Source organism: Mytilus edulis, chromosome 9 (assembly GCF_963676685.1).
Source record: "Mytilus edulis chromosome 9, xbMytEdul2.2, whole genome shotgun sequence".
In the NCBI taxonomy this organism is placed as follows: Eukaryota; Metazoa; Mollusca; class Bivalvia; order Mytilida; family Mytilidae; genus Mytilus; species Mytilus edulis.
This window is the reverse complement of record NC_092352.1, coordinates 14,950,875-14,973,827: the sequence shown is the minus strand read 5'-3', so window position 1 is coordinate 14,973,827 and position 22,953 is coordinate 14,950,875. Positions and strand designations below refer to the sequence as shown.

Below are 22,953 nucleotides of genomic sequence, written 5' to 3'. Positions count from 1 at the left end.
CCTACTGAGATATAATATTTTGTTAATGAAAATGGATAATGATGTCGGATAACTGTTTAGCATCCAGTGGCAAATTCAATGTATACATGTAGAGTTTGTACTCGAAGACTTTTAAATGTTAATGCAACAGCAATATGAAACCTGCTTTGTACTAGACCAACACTGAGCCACATTCTTAATGTGCTGGTTCACAGTGCAAAAGACTGCAGGAAGACATTATAAATGTAATCTTTTTGCCACTTTAAAATATTTATGGAGTACAACACTTTCTTATTGATAATAGGTGCAATAAGTTACCCTGGTATTTGTTGACTAATCTTAACACTTGACTTTAATACCTAATATAACGTACCTAATGTATAATGTTTCATAATAATGTTTCTGATTCATTGGTTTGTCGACTTTGAACAGAACTTTCTTGTGAAATCAAATCATCTTCATCATAATCAAAGTCAGTTTGTGCATAACCATGTCTTTTTATCACATAGGGACTTGGAAACTTATCATGTTTAGTTGACCCCACAGAGGTCACCTCTTCGTCATCATCGATGGCCAGATTCTGATGACCTCTATCACTCATTTCCGATAATTCCTTTGCACTATACTGTGGAGTGTCCATTGGCAAGGTATTATGAAATCTTGAAAAGTCTATTTGATATTGACCATTCTCTTTTTGAAAGGTTACTAATCTTTCAAATCTATGTCCCCATAAAATTTCTCCAGGGAGATAAGAACTCCTTGCTTGTGTTGTCATTCCAGTAGATTCCACAATCCCCTCGAGTATTACAATAAGCTCAAACTGTTCCCTATGTAAATCCTCTGGGGCCATTTCCCAAAAAGGACTTTGTTCATTGATTTTATGGACAAGAATAACTGGCCATACAAGAAAGAGTCGGTCTCGTCCCTCATCATATCCTAAATCAACATCAAACTGGTATAATGGTAAAACTTCACCTTCTTTAGTTATTTTTCTTTTTATCACAACTGCCCTGACATGAGCTTCAACTAAATGAGATTTTCTCATATCACCGACACGTATCAATAAACAAAGATCTCCATCTTGTTTGCATATACAAGCATTTTTACTAAACATTAATGTTTCAGCACGCTTTTTAGGCCGTGAAAGTTTAGCGAAAACAATTCCTGTCATCATTGCCTGACAAATAACACCGAAACACGATTGAATCATCATGACTGTAATGGCTTCTGGACATTCTTCAGTTGTGTGACGAGCACCATATCCAATAGTATGTTGGGTTTCTATAGAGAACAGTAACGCAGACGTAAATGAATACATTTCCTTCACACAAGGTTTCCAGTTTTTATTGCTACTGTTTTCTAAATCCCCATGTGAAAAACTTATAAGCCACCATATGACAGCAAACATTAACCAACTAAGTATGAAAGCTAGTGCAAACAACAGCAAGTTATATCTCCACTTTATGTCAACTAGCGTTGTGAAAATATCAGCTAAATATCGTCGTCTACGTTTTCTTATATTTGTTTGCGTAATATTCACTTCACCATTTTTGTAAACAAGTCTTCGACGCATTCGTTTAGAATAATGACGATCTGCCCGTCTATGAATCACTGGGCCAGGTTTTTGTGGCAAACTCTGAGCCATAAACTCTGTAAATGATTCCTGAGAGCCTATTTTTGTCTCCATGTTTTCATTTTCCATCATATCAGCGTCATCTGAAGTAGACGGTAGCCGCCCGTTGGGTGGCCCCTCTGCAAAAGGAGTATCCATGATCACGGTTTCTATCAACTTAAGAATGCTGGCCAAAGCCTTAGCTATGCCAAAATCTTCTTTTCTTGTAATTTGATCCACTTTGATAGGTATCCACACACTTCGGTTGTGGAATGGGGTTACAGCAGGGTGGGAGAAGGAACATATAAGCTGAAAAAAGAAAAAAAGTCAATTAAAATACATGAAAATTCATTTAGGTAATACCATACAAAATTATTGATTTTGCATATACAAATATAAACTGCAGTATTAAAAGTGCACCATAAAAATTCTTTTGACTAATTTACATATTATTATACAATCTTATGACAATGACACTCACTTAATCTTATGGAAAATTTCCAAAGTATCACACTTAAATTCTCTGCACGACAACCGTTCTTTCCCTGATTAATGATAGCATGAAGATGCTTAACTATTTTAAAATCTCAACCTGATTGTATAATATTTGTTTTGTAATCATTTCGCAATAGCTTGTAGGTGTTTGAAAACAGCATCTCGTACATCATGAGTAGCAATTTAATGGATACAACAGTTATGTGGATAAACTGAAATGCAGTTTAAAGCTTCATATTTATTGGGATGAAATACTTCATTAGAATGTAACAACTTCATAACTAACTAGCCTTAGGATGCAATATCTAATGTTTTCCAAATTGGATTTACTTTACCAGTGTCAGTGCAATTATATCAATATTGATGAATTATGGAGACACTGAGAATAAGAATTGCACAATTAGAAAAGTATAACCTGACACACTTAAATTTCATGTCTACTACATGCAAAATTTGAATTGTATAATAAGTCAATCAAAGTAATAAACTTGGGTCAAGGTTTAATGAAAAATGTCAGAACAAGTCAATACATGTGTTAAACTTGGGTCCAGGTCAAATGAAACAGACAGAAGAAGCTGTACTTCTGTTAATTAATACATGTACAAATTGTGTGGGCCCATCAAGTATAATTTTAAGGTACAGAAAGGTGCTGTTGACTGATTTATCACTGAAAAAGTCTGGACTACCAATAGTTCTACTCAAGGACAAAAGTATCTCTCATATGAAATGTATATATCAAGATAGACCCCATTCCTATCCAAGATAAGTTCTTTGACCATAGACATAATTTCATTCATCTATGATTTCTGCTCAGAATTCTGGTAAGATCTGTTAATCACTGCAGAACTTAACCAGAATGAATAGCAGTTAGTCATTGTAACCTACCCCAACATTTGTAGACTAAAGAAATTTTAATTTTGGATTTCAGATTTATATATAGTCTTCATAAGTTTCTTGGTTTTTATAATTTATGACAATTTCAAGCCAGTGAATATTAATTAAGTCCTTGTTGTACAATGGTAAAACGTTCTACAATATAAACTTATAACTTTTTGCAAAGATTTTTAAATACATTAAATATATTGAACACACAGATTTCCCAAATGACTAGGAATGAGTGTGAATTTAAATTTCGATATCTGTATCTAGATCTGAAGACATGACAATTTTCTGATAGTCTGGAGTATACCTTTGGCAATATGACATTAATATTCTATTGTTTCAAATGGATTCTGGTTAACCATACAAGTATCACATTTCCAGAGGTCTGACAAGATAGCACTTCTTTTTGGAAATCAGTTAATGAGGGTGGTCAATGCATAGTAAGGTTTTCAAACACGTTTTCTTTTTTATATACCCTGTATATATGTTATATCAATATAGCTATTTAACAGGAAATAATAATACAAACAGTTATTGTCATGGAGGCCTATAGAATAAAGAACCTAAAATAAATAGTCTTGACAAGGTTCAATGAATTGATGACGATTCAAATAATTAGGGAAAAAATGACAACAAACTAGGGAGATGTTTTTTACATTAAAATTGAGTAAAATACTACACAGAGATGAACAATTAAACTATTTCATCATTTAGATATAAGAAGATCTGGTATGCGTTCCAATGAGACAATTTTCCATCCAAGTAACAATTTATAAAAGTAAACCATTATTGGTCAAGGTACAGCCTTCAACACAGAGCCTTGGCTCACACTGAACAGCAAGCTATAAAAGGCCCAAAAAATTAATAGCATAAAAAGATTATGGTAAGCATAAAATCAACAGAATTCATGCAAAGTAAATCAGCCTTTTTGTTTTTTTAGAGGTACCTGACGGAAATGATGTTACATTCCCTCTTTTTCCCATCCTTGTCCTCGAGGGGGTTAAATCCCAGTTTAAAATTTCAAAACAATCATTTAGCTAAAAAGTCATTATTACATTAATGAAATAACCAATCCCATGACAATCTGTCAGGATGAGCAAGGTTAAACATCGTGGTCGATAATGATAACAGGAAAAAACAGACACTATTTAACTATGATAACAAATATTATCTGGTTTTGAAACACATATTTTTTTTACTCTGATAAAACTTTAAATCACCATTTGATTACTACCTATACCCCCAGGGATCCCTCTGGAAGTTTATTACAAATGGTGGTAAGATTTGAATTTGTTTAATTTGAAACACTATATTTCTTAATCCCTTTAATACATATAATTCATCAATTACTAACCCTAAAAAAATCATATAATGTCCAAAACTAGTCCATTGATCGATTGATTGTTGGTTGCTTAATGTCCAGTGGCAAATATTTCATGCATGTTCAGGACTAGAACAAGTTTGCAATCCCCACCCCAAATTAAAATCCTTGCCTACCTATGGCTTTAGTATATCAACAGTTATTGCCCTTATGAAGCATTTATTAAGTATACCAATGGTTATTGCCCTTTATGCAAATAACTAGTATACTAATGGTTATTATCTTTATAAAGCAAGTAACTTGTATACCAAAGTTTATTGCCTTTAAGAAGCAAGAAATAAGTATACCAATGGTTATTGCCCTTTTGAAACCTATTTTGAATTGTCAGTTTGAGTTATTAGAAACCAAGATCTATTGCCCTCATGAACCAAATAATGTTTTAAGTCGGTGTATTATAGACAATAATATTGTCCTATTAAAGTTGTTTGTGAATCAGGTAACTAGTATACTTAGGTCTCTTTTATCTCTGTGAACCAGGCTAATGGTATAATTGTTGTTTGGTTACTGTCCAGTGGCAAATATTCTATGCTTATTTAGGAAAAAACTTATTAAACAATCAATCAACAAAGCAACAAGTTTACAAAGACGGTGGTTCTTTGAAAACCATGAGAGTAATATACCATATTATTTTAGGTCTGCTAATAGTATAAATTTGTGTATGGGCCTTATAATGGAAGAACCTGGTGAATACTACACAGATTATATCCATATGAACCAGGTAAACAATCAGAGAATAGATCAGTGTCCTAATGAATACAGTAAATATCAGAATACAGATCATGTCCTAATGAATTCAGTCAATATCAGAATACAGATCATGTCCTAATGAATTCAGTCAATATCAGAATACAGATCATGTCCTAATGAATTCAGTAAATATCAGAATACAGATCCTGTTCTTATGAACCAGGTAAATATCAGATTACAGATCCTGCTCTTATGAACCAGGTAAATATCAGATTACAGATCCTGCTCTTATGAACCAGGTAAATATCAGATTACAGATCCTTTCCTTATGAACCAGGTAAATATCAGATTAAAGATCCTGTCCATATGAACCAGGTAAATATCAGATTACAGATCCTTTCCTTATGAACCAGTTAAATATCAGATTACAGATCCTGTCCATATGAATCAGGCATATATCAGAGTACATATTATGTCCTTATGAACCAGGTAAATATCAGAATACAGATCCCGTCCTTATGAACCAGGTAAATATCAGAGTACAGATCCTGTTCTTATGAACCAGGAAAATATCAGATAACAGATCCTGTCCATATGAACCAGGTAAATATCAGATAACAGATCCTGTCCATATGAACCAGGTAAATATCAGATTACAGAGTCTGTCCTTATGAACCAGGTAAATATCAGAGTACAGATCCTGTTTTTAAGAACCAGGTAAATACCAGAGTACAGATCCTGTCCTTATGAACCAGATAAATATCAGAGTACAGATCCTGTCCTTATGAACTAGATAAATATCAGAGTACATATCCTGTCCATATGAACCAGGTAAATATTAGAGTACAGATCCTGTTCTTATGAACCAGGTAAATATCAGAGTACATATCCTGTTCTTATGAACGAGATAAATATCAGAGTACAGATCCTGTTCTTATGAACCAGGTAAATATCAGAGTACAGATCTTGTTCTTATGAACCAGGTAAATATCAGATAACAGATCCTGTCCTTATGAACCAGGTAAATATCAGAATACACATCATGTCCTTATGAACCAGGTATAAATACCAGAGTACAGATTCTGTTCTTATGAACCAGGTAAATATCAGAGTTGAGATCCTGTCCTTTAAAAAACAATAATTGTCAGAGAAAAGATCCTGTCATTATGAATCAGGTAAATAAATATCAGATTTTCTAATCAACCAACATCATACATCATTTGTTGGCATCAACATTTAAATGAGTCTCTAAAGAATAGTAATTTGCTTTTGGATTCAGTGATAATTATAGCATATAGAAAGCAAACACTGTGACAAAAAAAATAGAACTATATAGTTGTTTACTCTTTTTCTTCTCTTGTTTAGTTATACATGATTTTGAGCTAATCATATTTGACCCATCAAATTGATAAGTTTTATATAGGAAGTGATCAATCACCAGTCAGTTCAGATTTTACACTATGCCTTCAATAATTACAATTTCTTCAGTACAAATCAACAATTAACAATAATCAAGATATAATCAGCCCTGTGATGAATGGAGTTACACTGGGTAAATCTTTATTTACCACATTGGCACATAAAAATATCATTTGATTAAAAGCATAACTTCCTAGGTTTTATGAAAAAGTTCAAGGGTATGAGTCAAATAGGAATAGAAAACTTCACTTTTTCCTCAAGAGATTAGCACTGAATAACATATAAATGTGCATTTTAACCCTAACAACAAGTTGGTAGTAACTAAAAATAGCAATTTTTAATCAAATTTCATAATTTGTTACTCCTACATCAAAGATAAAATATTTAGAAAATAAATAACAATTCTGAAGTCATGAAAAGCATAAAATTGTCTCCTTTCTTCTCTTTATTAACATAGTTAATTCCTACTACAAAACATGCATTAAACTTTTGTGTTGAAATTGTTATCACTATATCATCATTGTTTGATATCATATTAATGGTACTTGTAGTTCTCCTTATTTACATATCTAATGAACATCAGTCGATCAATATAGACAAGGACCGTGCGTGGGCTGATGATTATATTGTATTGTCAAGTCATCAATATTAAAACATAATTTTATAAAGAATTAAATTTGTTGGTTTTTTTTCATTATAAATGCCTGCAAAACCATTAGAACAAGAATGTGTCCATAGTACAGGGATGCTCCAATTCGCACTATCATTTTCTATGTTCAGTGGACCATGAAATTGGGGTAGAAAATCTATTTTGACATTTAAATTAGAAAGATCATATCATAGAGAACATGTGTATTAAGTTACAAGTTGATTGGACTTCAACTTCTTCAAAAACTACCTTGACCAAAAACTTTAACCTGAATCAGGACAGACAGACTAAAGGACGGACAAGGAACAAACGGACGAACAGACCGAAAAACATAATGCCCCTAGGTGAGGCATAAACATTTTAGAACTGAAAGTGAACTGGCAAAACGATACAATGCAATTAACATTAAACAATAAAAAAAAACTTCAATTAGTATTAAGTAAAAAAAAATTATGGGGAGGGGTGGAGGATTCAGATGTAAGCATGAAATGAGGAAGGGGGAATCATTTTGAATATCTATTTCATGTAGCCTTGATTTTATTATTGTCTTCATTTTTTTTTTTTACAATAATCACCCATGCATCAGGTGTACGAACACCTCCTAAGTTGATAAATGTCAACAACACAGGAATATGTTTTGTACAGACAGACAAAGCTATTTCTTAAGTGATTTCTTCTGCAAACATATGTATTTAAACATAGTGAAATGTCAACCTTACATTATCCCTGAGTAGGTGTTCTACACAAAGAAATAAATCTATAGTCTGTAACACTAAGGCGTACAGCTCGTGACAGCTGGTGTATGGTTAAATAAGTCAGCAGATGTAATATGGAGAGAAAACAAAATATTCATAAAAGTTTCATTAAGTTTTGGAAATTATCAAAAATCTCATTTGTACCATAATAACTTTAACGTATTTTCTTACAAAAAAAAAATAATTTAATAGTCACACTTAACTAGTCTTTTTTATTTTCCTTTTCAGATGACTGCAGCTCAAAGGGTACATGTATGGTAAAACATTTAAAACAATTATCTCACTGAAATCTTAAACTGTAATAACATTAAATATTTGCAAAAAAAGAAATTATGTGTTACATTCAAATTAATTTTTGTCTCACCCTGCCAAAATAATTTCCATTACCTCAAATGCACATGAGTTGTAATAGAATGCATACATTTTTATTTACATATTGCAATAAGAGTAAGGAACAATAATAAACACACGTCTTTATGTAAGTTGTTTAGTGCTATTTTTCTTAGCTCTGAGTGTGGTAGAACTCTGAGCAAACGTTTGCATATGCATTTACTCAAACTTCCGGTATCAACACAAATTAAATATTTACATATTAACTTCAAAAGACAACTTATATATACTCACTATGCATTATGCAGATTAACATCTTTTTAAAATTAAGCAGAAAAACATGATGAAATTCTCAATCACAACATACAATTTGATACCGTCTGTCCTTCACATTTATTTAACCCACATAAAAGAATTTTTATTACCTTCCACAACCTATTATAAAATCATTTAAATCTAAATATGTACTGGTTTAATACACATAAAAAACAGGAACTGAGTAAAATCGTAGTGAATTATTATTGATCTGAATAAACACGTCTTACCATGTGATTACCAAATATTATCCCCCCTTTCCTGATCCTAATCCCTTTTGATATGTAATTAACAGAAAGTAACAGTATGTGTAATTAGTCCATTACTGAATAGTTTATTTAACCTGACACTACTATAGTAGCTTCTGATTAAACGATGGATTAATATGATAGTTGTAAACGTGTTTTCAATCAGTTTTAAGAAGATTTTAAATCTTTACAAAATTTGAAATACTTGTACATCATATCTATAAATACTGTACTTCAAATACATAACAATAACAACAATACATAATATCAAGAGGGTTACAGAATAACAATAATAGTTGATTTCAAGAGGGTTACACAGATTGTGAAACATTAACTTCTCTTCCCTGATGACCTCAAATAAGAACAAATGTGAAAGGGTATATGTTTCTGAAAAAGAATAAATAAAAAAAATTAACAAAAAAAATTGTTTCTATATGCACAGCTGCATTAAATGTTAATTTTTTTGTTTGTTTATTGAAGAAAGTATCAGATTTCCTCCGTGAGCAGCATTTCTCTGGAGGTATGGATTTGTGTTTGAAACAAAATAAAGTTTGCTAGTAAGATATGTTTGGACATCCTTTTTGAGACATATATGTAAAACAAATGTGATAGTTCATTCTTTGCATGGTCAACTGTCATCCAGTTTAATTGCTTGAATAATATTATATTTGCGGGCGCAGGACATTTGAGCGAAAAAATTAAAACTACTAGGGGACATTTGAGCGCCAACATTAGAGCCCATTTTAGCGCCGGATTATTCTGCTCACGTGTATTTTCAATAGCTCATTTGAGCGAAAATTTACCTGTTTGAATAATGCTCACCTTACTATATATACCATGAACAGTAATTTATATTGGTTAATTGTTTAAGTTGTTAATATTTTCATCATGGAAATACAAGTTGTTGAAACAAACAAAGGAAAAAAAAGTTTAATTTGTGATGGATTCCGATATAGGATAGACCAGCAGAAAAGAGATGTGTCGAATTTCGCTGATTATCTTACCGAATATTATGTTTCTGAAGATTTGATGTTCCCACCTAAGCTTTTGGCAGAAGTTCCATGCAACTCAAAGCAAACAAATAATGGTCCAGAGTCGTTCCATGCCCATTATAATGAGCAATTTTATAGTTGTCACCCAGCAGTTTATGTTTTCCTCGATACTATTATAAAATTACAAACAACAACATATATAAAGATACGAAGTATAGAGGAATGTGCACCACAATCGAAACAAGATAAAGAGAAAGAACAGTTTCTAATGCAATTCTATGAACAGTATTGTACAGAGAGTATACCTAGAGCCCATTACGTACGTTCTCTAGGTTCGTCTAGAACAGACTTTTAACATTTGATTTAACCATTTAGACTTTTAGCGCTGTTTTTTAATTGAAAAGTTTTATATTGTTTTATATTGTGGTGTCTTGAGTCTATTAGTGCTGTATTTTAATGGACATGTTTTATGTTGTGCTGTCTTGAGTCTATTAGTGCTGTATTTTAATGGACATGTTTTATATTGTGCTGTCTTGAGTCTATTAGTGCTGTATTTTAATGGACATGTTTTATATTGTGCTGTCTTGAGTCTATTAAACATTTTTTGATTTATTATATATCATTTATTTACTAAAAAGGGTTAAAAATATTTCGCTTAAATGGGCTTTGACAATTTTAATTTTCGCTAAAATGGGTTAAAATTCTGGCGCTCAAATGGGTTCTACTTTGGCGCTCAAACGTTCTATTTTTTTCGCTAAAATGTCCTATCTATGCGCTCAAATGTCGTCCGCCGATATTTGCATGGGCAACAGTATTTGTGGATTGAAGAAACTTTGTACTTTTTGAGGATACTTGATTTGATTGTTGCCAAAGTTTCCACTGAAGTATATTATATACATGTTAAAAACTTAAATTCGTGGTTTGCCTCATCCACGAAATCCACAAAAAATGGAACAATGTAAACAACAATTAACAATGAATCCAGAAAGGACTGATATTATTATTAAGCCTCTAAGTTTTGTAAATATAAGATTCTGTTTGAATTAAGCCTCTAAGTTTTGTAAATATAAGATTCTGTTTAAATTAAGCCTCTAAGTTTTGTAAATATAATATTCTGTTTAAATTAAGCCTCCAAGTTTTGTAAATATAAGATTCTGTTTAAATTAAGCCTCTAAGTTTTGTAAATATAATATTCTGTTTAAATTAAGCCTTTAAGTTTGACAACTACTGCATATTATACAACAATACATAATTAGAGGTATATAACCATTATAGAATTGTTTTCTGCATTCTAGATTTAGAAATTTCTTAATTTTCAACAGTTGAAGCCCAGAGAAAAATCAATTTGGTTTGTCAAGGTGAGGGAAAGGAAAATTTAAATGACTAAGAGATTTTCACATGTAGTAGATTGTAATCACCTGATTATTGACCAACAATTTTCACTACTATTAAACAGCAAATAGCATAATTTGTCTTCTTTAAATTTTCATAAAACATTAATGAAGCACTGTACACAATATATAACAAGGGGAAATAAAATTGGGTCAATCTCCATACTTATTTAGATAAATGAAAAAAAAAACAAGGTATTATTTAAATGCTTGGAGATGCAATTCCATTTTTGGTGCTAAACAATGTAATATATATTGTATGCAGGTTTGTTGTGCAGGCTTGATGGCTATACATTACATTATAAGAATAACTCTTTTATTAAAAGTTTATTGAAAGTAGATTGATTGATTGGTGAATGCTTTATACTACATCAGCACAAAAATAAATATAGATATAGATGCTCAAAAGAGCTTGTGTTGCTCACCTGAAAAAAGGTGTCAAAAAAGTTTTTGTTTTTACTCCTGAATACTGCATGCTTATACTAAAATTATCTCTCCTTGACCACTGATTCTTTCCTCATGCATTTGAGTTATTATTTTGTTTCTTTAATCACTCTGTAATGTTTATGTCATGTTGTAATTAATGTTATGCTCTTAATGGGCCCTTTAATTTGGAAAATAAAAATATTGTATATTGTATTATACTAGAGAAGCAGCAAATATAAATTTTAAGTCTGATTGACCAGGCTGGCGATGAAACCAAGGACCTCAAACAATTGAGGTGTGCATGCTTCCAAGTGATCACTGCAGTTGACCCTAGGGTAAGATGCCCTAAGGAATTGTAATTATTTACATTTTTTATTGTCTATGAAGGCGTAGTATGGATGATAACAAAAACCACTAATATTACAATAGGTTTTTTATCTTCATATTTTTAGCACATTATATTGGATAATATGATCTAATATTGGACAACTACAATCAGATTACAATGTATAAACATGATAAAAGTTGTGAAAATGTTATTGGATCAATAAAATCACAATGATCCAACAGATTTAGTCTTATCTGTAATTAAACAGAAACTGTCTGGTCACTTTGATGTAATGTTATCGATTCTGACGCCAATCATTGTACTATTGTACCAATACCAATTATACGGTTCTGCTGAGCTAACAATACTGTTTTACAAAACAGGAAATAAAACTGATGAGTTGTTAATCAACGCAAAAACCAAGGACCTCCATAGAATGTAATTTCATGTATTAGAGTTTATCTCTTTCCTAAACACACCAATAATAGGACTTTTTATAAGTGTGATCAGAAGAATTCAAAATATCTATGGTCATTAGTAATTACATCCCACCTTATGCTGTCAACATATATTTGTCCCAACTTACAGAAGATCCCCAAAGATTCTATACCCTTTATGTTGTAAGGAACAAATACTGTGGACACTAACTAAGATTGCTGATCAAACGAAAAAACTCACAGTCATGACAACTAATAAAAGGATCAGTGAACCATCAAAGGAGGTCATGGTCAGATAAACCATGACAAAACTCAATCATTACAACTAATAACATGGATCAGTGAACCATCAAATAAGATCGTGATCAGATAAACCATGACTGAACTCAAGTCATGACAACTAATAACATGGATCAGTGAACTATCAAATGAGGTCATGGTCAGATAAACCATGGTATGAAATGAGGTCATGGTCAGATAAACAATGTCAAACTCAGCCACATCAATTAATAACATGGATCAGTGAACATTAATGTCAGAAACATATATCAAATGATTCTGTGTCAGAAACATATAAATATCCTCAAATTATTCTGTACACCAAATAAATTTGACATGCTTCTGTTAATCATTGAGAAAACTGGCCTAATCACTTTAACTGAACCATCAAAATCAGGTCAAGGACAATTGAACCATATCAGAGAGACACCTTACAATACAATGAACTGAAAATAGGTCACCTATTATCTATATCAAATGAGAAACTGGGCTAACCAGTAGATCTTACAATTTGTCATTGAACCTTGAAAAGGAAGTCCAGTTCAAAAGAACTGTGTCAGAATGACACATGCAACACAAAATGATTCTATTATAAACAAAACATTATCCACCAATTATCTACAGCAACTGAGAAGTTTACATCATCACAAAATGAGTATTTTTTTAATGAAACCCGTTTGGAAAGGTAACCATGTTCGCCACACTTTTTCAAGATACAATAACTTGGATCAAATATAGCAGACCTATAACTTCTAATAAATAAGAACTTTACAGTATATATGAACCATGAGATGAGAATGACAATATTTACACCTTCCAACAGTTGTATAGACAAAATATGGTTGACCTGTAAACAAAGTAACTGAAAAGTTCACATCAAAATTGAGGTTAAGAACAACTTACAAACGCCAGATGGAAACTTAAAACCAGACCATAAGGCATCTGTTTACAAGATATGGGTTAATCTGCTTTGCTCACTTCTCATATGTATATACATTTTTAGCTTTTTTTTCACTTTAATATCATGTTTAAAATAAGTCACAATTTTGAATTATTTAAATGTTAATATTTTTTCACATGCAAGATGTTTCCAGAGCAACAGAAATATACTTGGTATCAATTTACAGTAAAAAAAGAATTCTCTATGGAACATGACAAATACTCATAACTGGTCCCAAATCTATTGTTTGTTTATGTTTTACATCAATGATGTTTATGTCGATTACTATTCTATAAGACACAATCAAACCATAACTATTATGTTTTTGGTTTAATTGATAAGAAAACAAATGTTCTATTTGAGTGAAAAGTTTAATATAGGTTTAGGTAGTCAAAAAAATTGTTAGTGCAAAGTGGCATAACTCTTGGATTGTCAAAAGACCAAGACATCCTACATATGAATATTTTCATTTGTCTGACAATGTAACAGATTCATGAAGCATGTAGGACTGACATCCACAAAGTGCATAACAAAAAATCTTAGTGCAAAGGGCAATCACTCTAGAAATTGTCAACTTACCAGTATGCCCTAGGTACAATTTGACATATTTTTCACATAAAGATCTTTACAAAGTACTAATTTTCATGAATATCTGATGAAGAGCTTTAACATTGTGTCAGATTGTCCACAAGTATATTAAATAGTATTAAATTTTCTAAACTCATGAATACTCTAATGGTGAAAAAATTTCTTTGTGCTGCTGCATTCAATAGTTTATCGAAATGGTAAGTTTTCAAATTCTGGATCTAATGGTATAAAAAAATTATGACAGACTACAAGAATAATTCTTATATAACAATGCAACTTTATTTGCAGGGGGTTCAAAAATTGCAAAAAATCTGATGAATTATGTAAAAAAAAAATCTTTTTTTGTGTTTTCCTCGACATATGAATGCTTACCTGGGACAGCAGAGGAATCTGTGTATTTTCTTGGACAGCCAGGTCAAATGTCAAGATCAAACTAAAACATGACCTCTACCCAAATCTCTTTATGCTTGTCCGTGTATTTGCATTGCCTAATTTTGAGTTTTCCTTGACATACAAATGCTTACCTGGGGCAGCGTTGGAATCTATTTTTGTATTGTCTTGGACAGCCAGGCCAAGAGTTCATAGACCAGGACTTCGACCAAAATCTCTTTTTGCCAGTCCTTGTGTTTGTATTGCCTAATATTGGTTAAGAGCTTATCTAGTAGCTGCAATATCAAGATGAAAGTTCATCAATGAATACATCAACATGGCCCTAATACTATTACTCATCAAATCTATTTTATGAATTTTATGTTTTTTGCAATACATAATGCATATGGGAAATTGTTCCAAAAATATGAGATACAAACATTAAATAACCATTGGGGAAGTGCTTAAAACTGCTTCAAGTAATTAGAAAATAACAAAATTAGCAACAAGGATACCTGTTCTGTATAAGCCGTTAATTGGATAATACACTAACAACTTTTAATCAATAGTGAACTGAACTCTCTCATAATTAAATGTCCCCTGCAAAGATATTAAATAACTTAATTACTCCTTAGATGTTCACAACAAAAAGGTGTGCCATTCTCATGAATTTGTATACAAAAATAAGGGACAAACAAGCAATTTCAGAGAATTGATGTGTGATTTATTCAAGATTAAAAGGCAGTGGAATGTATTAATAAAAGATCTAAAATGCCACAAGTCAGTCAGTGTTCAACTAATGGAAATGATTTTGAAATACTTTATAGCTGTCTTTATGATCAGACATATTAAGATGACTCAGCAATAAAAATGAGGTCTTCACTTAACAAAACTTATTAAGAGTATTTGATAAAAAAAATTATTACAGCCGATTGCAATGAATGTGTTGCTAAAGTTAATATGTTTAGTTGGCTTGCTTGCTAGCTGAACAGTGAAGTCATTATTAGGTAAGGTATACTACCCTCCTTTGAAGAAGCCTAGTCCTACAGACAGATAGATTGATTATCTGTCGGACTAGTCTGCTCTTAAAGGAGGGTAGTTTACCTAACCTAACAATGACTTCACAGTTCAGCTAGCAAGGAAGCTAACCAAAGATATTACCTTTGCCTACACACTCATTGAAATTGACTGTAAAAGAATATAACTTGTATCCATAGAGTATGAATTTTATGACAAAAATGTTTGTCTCCAGCTGGACTTGAACCCAGGACCTCTGAGTTACAAGGAAGTGTGTATACCGACTGAGCTAAAGAAGTACTTCATTAGCTCAACCTCTTACGGTTGAGTATCTACCACATTAACTAAGCGAAACAATCCCTTCACACAATACATCTGTTGACCTATTTTGGTTATTAAAAAAATCGCTATGTCTGCAACTGTTTGAAAATTGAGTTGATGTAACTCTTCACAATAGACCAATATTCATCTTTAATTTTCTCATCCACATATACCGATAATACCAAACAAATTCTTTTCATACATGTGGATTAATATTCATAAGAAAATCCATAAAAATTAGATTTCTTGTATATTGTATGGATCCTTTATGTTATATATAATAACTTACATAAAATCAATTTCTTTTATATAAAACCTCCTCAAATGATTCTAATGGATTTTCTTTACAACTAGGAGTGTTTTAGTTAGAGGAGTCAACTTTTGAAAAATGAGAACAATTGATAGAAATGACCCTTTAGGTCAGGTAATCTGATGATAAATAACATTATACCAACTGATGACATTGGCTTAACTGCCCTAGGGGTCAATTCAGTTATAAACTGTTCAATAATTGGTTTATCAAAAAGAGACATATCTATTCAAAGCCAAGTTATCAGATCATCATTTATTCCCTGAAGAAATTCAGAACATTTAACTTTACTGGCATCAGCAATATTAAAGTCAGATACATTGATCTGCAAACATGTTATCAGTAATCCACTTTGGTTGACAACACATAAATATTCTAAGGATGAGAAAATTCAACTGTCACTTATTTTAAATGGAAAAAGCTCATTTTTTAAGTGTGGCCATGTACAGGGAGATTAATCAGACATGCAAACAGAATTGCCTAATATCAAGCTTCAAATATTTCAGTCGTATTCAGGACCAAAACAAATTAAATAAATGAAGAAAGACCCCCACCAGGGCCGTAACTAGGGTTTGAATTCAGGGGAGGCAGGGGTTTGGAGGCCGCCGATTGAGGCCCTTAAGATTATGCACCGATTTTTTTCTCCCAGTAAAATGGCTAAAAATGACCCTTTTTCATTACTTTAGGAAACATCAGTATTGCTTGAAACTTGAAGCAATTTTTATGCAAAAACAAGCTGAGGTTGCTGTTAGGGTGAGCGAAGGCTCCGTCCTGAAGGCCGTACTTTGGCCTATAATTATTAACATTAAATACATCGGATTTTTTTGGTTTTCTCTCAATAAAATCAGTGGCTAAAAATGACCCGTTTTCCTTCGATTTCAATCAGTATTGCTAGATCCTGGAAGCAATTTTTATGCAAACAATTATTATCTGTATTTAAAGATTATTTTGTTAGAAATCAAACTGGTAAGTTAAAAAAACATATAAAGCAAGATCATAGAACGCAAGATATTATTTTTATCGAGGACCTTGAATTTCAATATTGTTGAAAGCTGAACAGACATGTATATAACTACAACCAGATAATATTTCTATACTAGTATATACTTAGTATAGAAAGTCCCTGCTACAACGAATGAGAGTGTCAAACTACTAAGGCATTGACCATAATGACATTGTTGTTCTCATACGATTGGGAGACGTTAAAAAAATATACCAACAGCTGATTCAGCTGGTAACGAATTTCCGATATCATAAAGGATTCACAATACAAAGGGAACTTACTTCCTCTGCTTAATTGAGCTCCTAAATAAATGTGAACAGTTAAGTTTTATTCAAAATTGTCGAAAGCAAAGTTTCATATGTGTTCTCATACGAATAACGAGTAACATGACGGACGGCCACACGAAAAAAAAAAATAATACTGAAATGTTTCACTGTCGATCAAAAGTCCGGAAAATGACATATATCACATATCATGATATCACTGTTAAAACTATGGTAAAACTGTAAACTTGTGTTGTTTATAATATAAATTCAAGTTCTTCGTGTACATATTGTCAATATATCATTTTATTACTTCAAAAAATAATTTTGGTGTAGAAAATTCAGGGGAGGCAGTTGCCTCTCCTGCCTCATAGGTAGTTACGGCCCTGCCCACTTGTAAATTTACGTCAAATCCTAAATATTTTCAAACAAAAAGTAGTTTGTTGGGTAGGCCAAGGGAAGTTATTTCACCCACGAAAGGTTCACCTGTAGACTTCACACTATTATAGCAAGAGTCCTCATAAATTTCTTGAATGCAGAAAGAACTCTTTATACAGTGTACATTAGAAATAATGTCACCTTTCAAACTAGAAAGGCCTTGGTATTTATACAACCCAGACATCACCTCAGCTTAGGTCTAACTCAGTTGGACAGAAAAGGTTCAGGTGACACTATTTCTATATTCTATTGGTGCAAAAAATAAATAACTGATAGTCAAAGAAATGGAAAAAAGTACCAAATTATGTTCTTTTCTCAGCTAAGAAATGGCAAAAAGTACCAAATTATGTTCTTTTCTCAGCTAAGAAATGGCAAAAAGTACCAAATTATTTTCTTTTCTTAGCTTAACAACAAACTCTTGCAACAATGAGTTGACATGTGTCTCTAATTTTGTCAGTAATTATAAGACAATTAGCAACAATTAATCTCATTATCATTTACTAAGGAAAGCAAATCATAACATGGGTAATATCTGGCATCTACCATAATTTTTTGAATGAGTTTCAGTTTCCGAATCCTTCCTGCTTTTTTATTGATACCTACCTTCATTCACATCCATATAATGTTTTGAGTACCAGTAGATGTTTTTCCAGATCATAATCCAAAACATATAATACAAACAATATTGCACCCTGTCCATAAACTGAAATGTTTCTTTTTATCAATACAGGTATACCCAAGGAGCACAACTACGATTACAAAAATCTATTTGCACAGATTTTCAAATATATCTGCAATAATTTGCTGATATAAATACAAAAATTTCATTACACTCCAATTCAGATGATGGAAGAGATCTTACATAGATGACTTTTTATAATATTTTAATTTCTTGTGCGTACATATCTCCCAAAATATTAGTAAGTCCTTATTTTTCAAACACATAAGCAAATTTGACATAAGTTCCATCAAACATTTTGCTAGAAATGTTGGCACAAATACTCACTATGTAGATTTATATTCATTGCTATCTAAGGGGCATAACTCTCCCATTATCCCCAAATTATTTTTGATCAGCAGTCATATCTTAGTCTGAGAATGAGATGATGGTTGATAACCTAAGTTTTATCAAAATCTGGGGTTAGAGCACTTACAGGACTGACATACATCTTTTTCATAACTGTTGTCCATGGAGCACCAAGGAAAAATACATTTACTTATTGTACCACATAGCTCCATTTGTTGAAACATTTTGCCTAAATATCTGGTTGTGGTCAGCAGCTGTTGACACAAAATTTAAATAATAACTCTCTGCTATTGGTTCAGGAGTTTCAGAAAAAACAAAGTACTTTCCAAAAATATTATGAAGTAGTTCTCACACGAGTGTCTTTTGTATTTGGTTAAAATTAGCAAAAAATGTAACAAGTTAAAATCTTTTAAAATGGAAAAATAAACTTGTAATCGTCTTGTAAATTTAAGCTCCAAAAGAGGTTATCCCTCTGAAGTCATACTATTTATGAGAAAAGTTAATCTTCTTGTATCCAGCAAACAAGTCGGACAAAGAGGTTCGATGCACTCACCAAGTTTGGATTCTATAAGAGGTTCGATGCACTCACCAAGTTTGGATTCTATAAGAGGTTCGATGCACTCACCAAGTTTGGATTCTATAAGAGGTTCGATGCACTCACCAAGTTTGGATTCTTCTACAAGTCCATCAAACTGAATTCCTTTTTGCCAAAAAAAAATCAAACCTCCAATTATGTCAGAAAATCACTATTTCTTGTCAATTAATTAATATCTCCTTTATGAAAAGTTAATTAATTTCTACAGTAACACCATAATTTAGTTTTAGTTACAGTATCAATGTCATAGCCAATCAATAAAAAACATATGGTGACCAACTTATAACCTACTGGTACCTCATTTGTTTGCTGGCAAGGTAACAGCTTTGGATAAACAATTATACAATAAAGAAATCACCTCTCTTGTTACAGCTGATGGTAGAAGTGACATATAGCTTATATGAATGTAAGCTATGTGCCAATATGTAACAAGAAAATATTAAAAGTACTAACATCAACAACAGCAAAATATACACAAGATTGGCACCATATAACAACTTCCTTGTTATCTTTCAGTAATTTTCTAAATTATAATAGGTTGTATGAACCAATAATTTTGATCACAGATATTTCTGATCTATCTGAGGCCAATGCACAGAAACAAATTGATAGAAATGGAACAGAGTGAGAATTATACTTTTGATTTTGTAGCAAATGGATAACCACAATATAACAAGACATTTCTGGTGAAGTCAACAAAAACTAACCTAATCCATAAAAAAACTTAAATTGCTTTTCTGAATGTGTACTAAGTTTCTAGTTGATTAGACTTCAACTTTTTCAGCAACTACCTTGACCAAAAACTTAAACCTGATGAATGACAGAAGGAAGAACAAATGAACAAACAGACAGACGAAAGATTAGATGCACAGACCAGAAAACATAATGCCCTCTATTATCTCAGGTGGGGCATAACCTGAGGGCATAACAATATAGGCTTCTCACCTCCATCCTTTTAGTACATAAATTCTCCTATCCATCTTATATCATTGACTTGACCTCATACTGATGTAAACCAAATTATCTATTACATTTATACTATGGAGAAATCCTTATCTTTGGATTTGCTGGATCATTGTCATAGCTTTTCTATAAATATATCACTTAACTGTAATGGGACATATCAACTGGGTATTAAAAGCTTTTTGGCTTATATATCAATTCATTCTATTAGCCTGTTATCAATTTATAAATCCAAGAAAAATCTAAATTCCCAGAAGAGAGACAAAGACAATCCATTATCAACTATGAAGTTTTCTGGGAAATTTTCCTATAAACAAACAATTGTATTATTTCCTTGATAGATAAATGGTTTAGGGAAATGCTGATTTAAGTTCTGATTGACATAAATACCTGAATAATAATTTAATTTCAGAATTTTGTTCAGAATACATTTCCCATTCTTAAAAAAATGATTTTTTTTTTATATCATCTCTCTTGAAAAGATTGCATAATTTTAACTGCAATACTATATAAATATGCCATATATTCCAATAAAGTGTTGTACTATTAAGAATTTATTTTTTTATACTTGCACATGAATAGTACATTACAATTCTAAGGAAAAGTATTGATTTTAATATTTCTGTGGTTAAAGAACTGAAATAAATCCTTTGCTCCATACTGAAATCGCATGAATCACGGTGCATTTCATTTGAAATGCGCATGAAATTTTTCTTTAGCATTAATGAACGTAACTTAGAGTTGTAATATTATTAATTTCTTTCCTCTTCAATCAATTCTTCTTGGGAAGTATGCAGACTAAAACATTGATTATGTCTCATCTGAGGTGATCCACAGATACTTTAAGGATGGAATATATACTTAATAACTTCAAAAACATTGTCCAAGGACAGGTTGAATTACTTAATACTAAATCAAATGTCAAATATCAACACATTACAAGGCCTCGTTGGATGAGTGGTCTAAGTTAATCTCTTAATAACTCCCAAAACATTGTCTAAGGACCGGTTGAATTACCTTATACAAAATCAAATGTCAAAATACATTACAGGGCCTTGTTGGCAGATTGGTCTACTTTATTTAGTTTCAACTTCTATATCGCTAGCCTATCAACACATTACAGGGATTTATTGGCAAAGTTGTCTTCTTTAAGTTGTTCAACGTCTGTATCACAAGCATGACAAGACTGAGGTTGTGAGTTCAAACCCTGCACAGGACAGGTGCATTTGACTCCATTGACTAGGACAGGTGCGTATGACTCCATTGACTAGGATAGGTGCGTTTGACTCCAATGACTAGGACAGGTGTGTTTGACTCCAATGACTAGGACAGGTGCGTATGACTCCATTGACTAGGATAGGTGCGTTTGACTTCAATGACTAGGACAGGTGTGTTTGACTCCAATGACTAGGATAGGTGCGTTTGACTCCAATGACTAGGACAGGTGCATATGACTCCAACGACTAGGACAGGTAGGTGCTTATGACTCCAACGACTAGAATAGGTGCGTTTGACTCCAATGACTAGGACAGGTGTGTATGACTCATACGACTAGGACAGGTGCATATGACTCCAATGACTAGGACAGGTGCGTATGACTCATACGACTAGGACAGGTGCATATGACTCCAACGACTAGGACAGGTGCGTATGACTCCAACGACTAGGACAGGTGCGTATGACTCCAACGACTAGGACAGGTGCGTATGACTCCAACGACTAGGACAGGTGCGTTTGACTCCAACGACTAGGACAGGCGCGTTTGACTCCTATGACTAGGACAGGCGCGTTTGACTCCAATGACTAGGACAGGCGCGTTTGACTCCAATGACTAGGACAGGCGCGTTTGACTCCAATGACTAGGACAGGGGCGTTTGACTCCAATGACTAGGACAGGTGCGTTTGACTCCAATGACTAGGACAGGTGCGTATGACTCCAATGACTAGGACAGGTGCGTATGACTCCAATGACTAGGACAGGTGCATATGACTCCAATGACTAGGACAGGTGAGTTTGACTCCAATGACTAGGACAGGTGCGTTTGACTCCAATGACTAGGACAGGTGCTTTTGACTCCTATGACTAATTGACAAAGATGGCCAGTTTTCCTTTCAAAGGTCTTGGATCTCTTCTGGAAATTTGGCTTCAACCACCAATAAAAATTAGCTATAACAAAATAGACAATAGTGCTGAAAAAAGTGTTTAAACACTTAATATCAATCTATCACTCAAGCAAATTCGATCAGCACATTACCTTTAAAACATGCAGCTGGGAAAAAAACCAGCATTTGACTGGAAAAATACAGTTGAAGGTGAAATGAAAACCCAAGGAATTAGCTGGGGTTAGATAGAAAAGACAGCACAGGAAAGAGAGGAGCGGTAAGATCTAGTCCTATTTGCCTTAAGGCATAACACAAAATATATGGTTGGTAAGCAGTGAAGGACCCATTAATTTAATAAGGCAGGGCCAAATGACTGTCTAAGAGGGGGCCTGCTCCAGTAGTGCTTCAGTA

General features: G+C 32.6%; 1 protein-coding gene across 6 annotated transcripts in view; it reads right to left on the bottom strand.

Annotated features, from left to right (window-relative positions):
- Positions 1-22,953, bottom strand: part of LOC139489565 (G protein-activated inward rectifier potassium channel 3-like) — an 87,188-nt gene that overhangs the window by 4,699 nt on the left and 59,536 nt on the right. For 2 of the 6 annotated variants that reach the window (XM_071276130.1, XM_071276131.1), the window contains 2 exons: positions 14,658-14,798; positions 353-1,900 (listed from right to left, as the gene is read on the bottom strand). In XM_071276130.1, coding sequence (XP_071132231.1) covers positions 368-1,750 — 1,383 coding nt within the window. In that variant the 5' untranslated portion in view covers positions 1,751-1,900; positions 14,658-14,798 and the 3' untranslated portion in view covers positions 353-367. Of the gene's footprint in view, positions 1-352; positions 1,901-8,483; positions 8,984-14,657; positions 14,799-22,953 lie in introns of those variants that run through there. The other 4 variants (XM_071276128.1, XM_071276127.1, XM_071276132.1 and 1 more) reach the window with 3 other exon arrangements.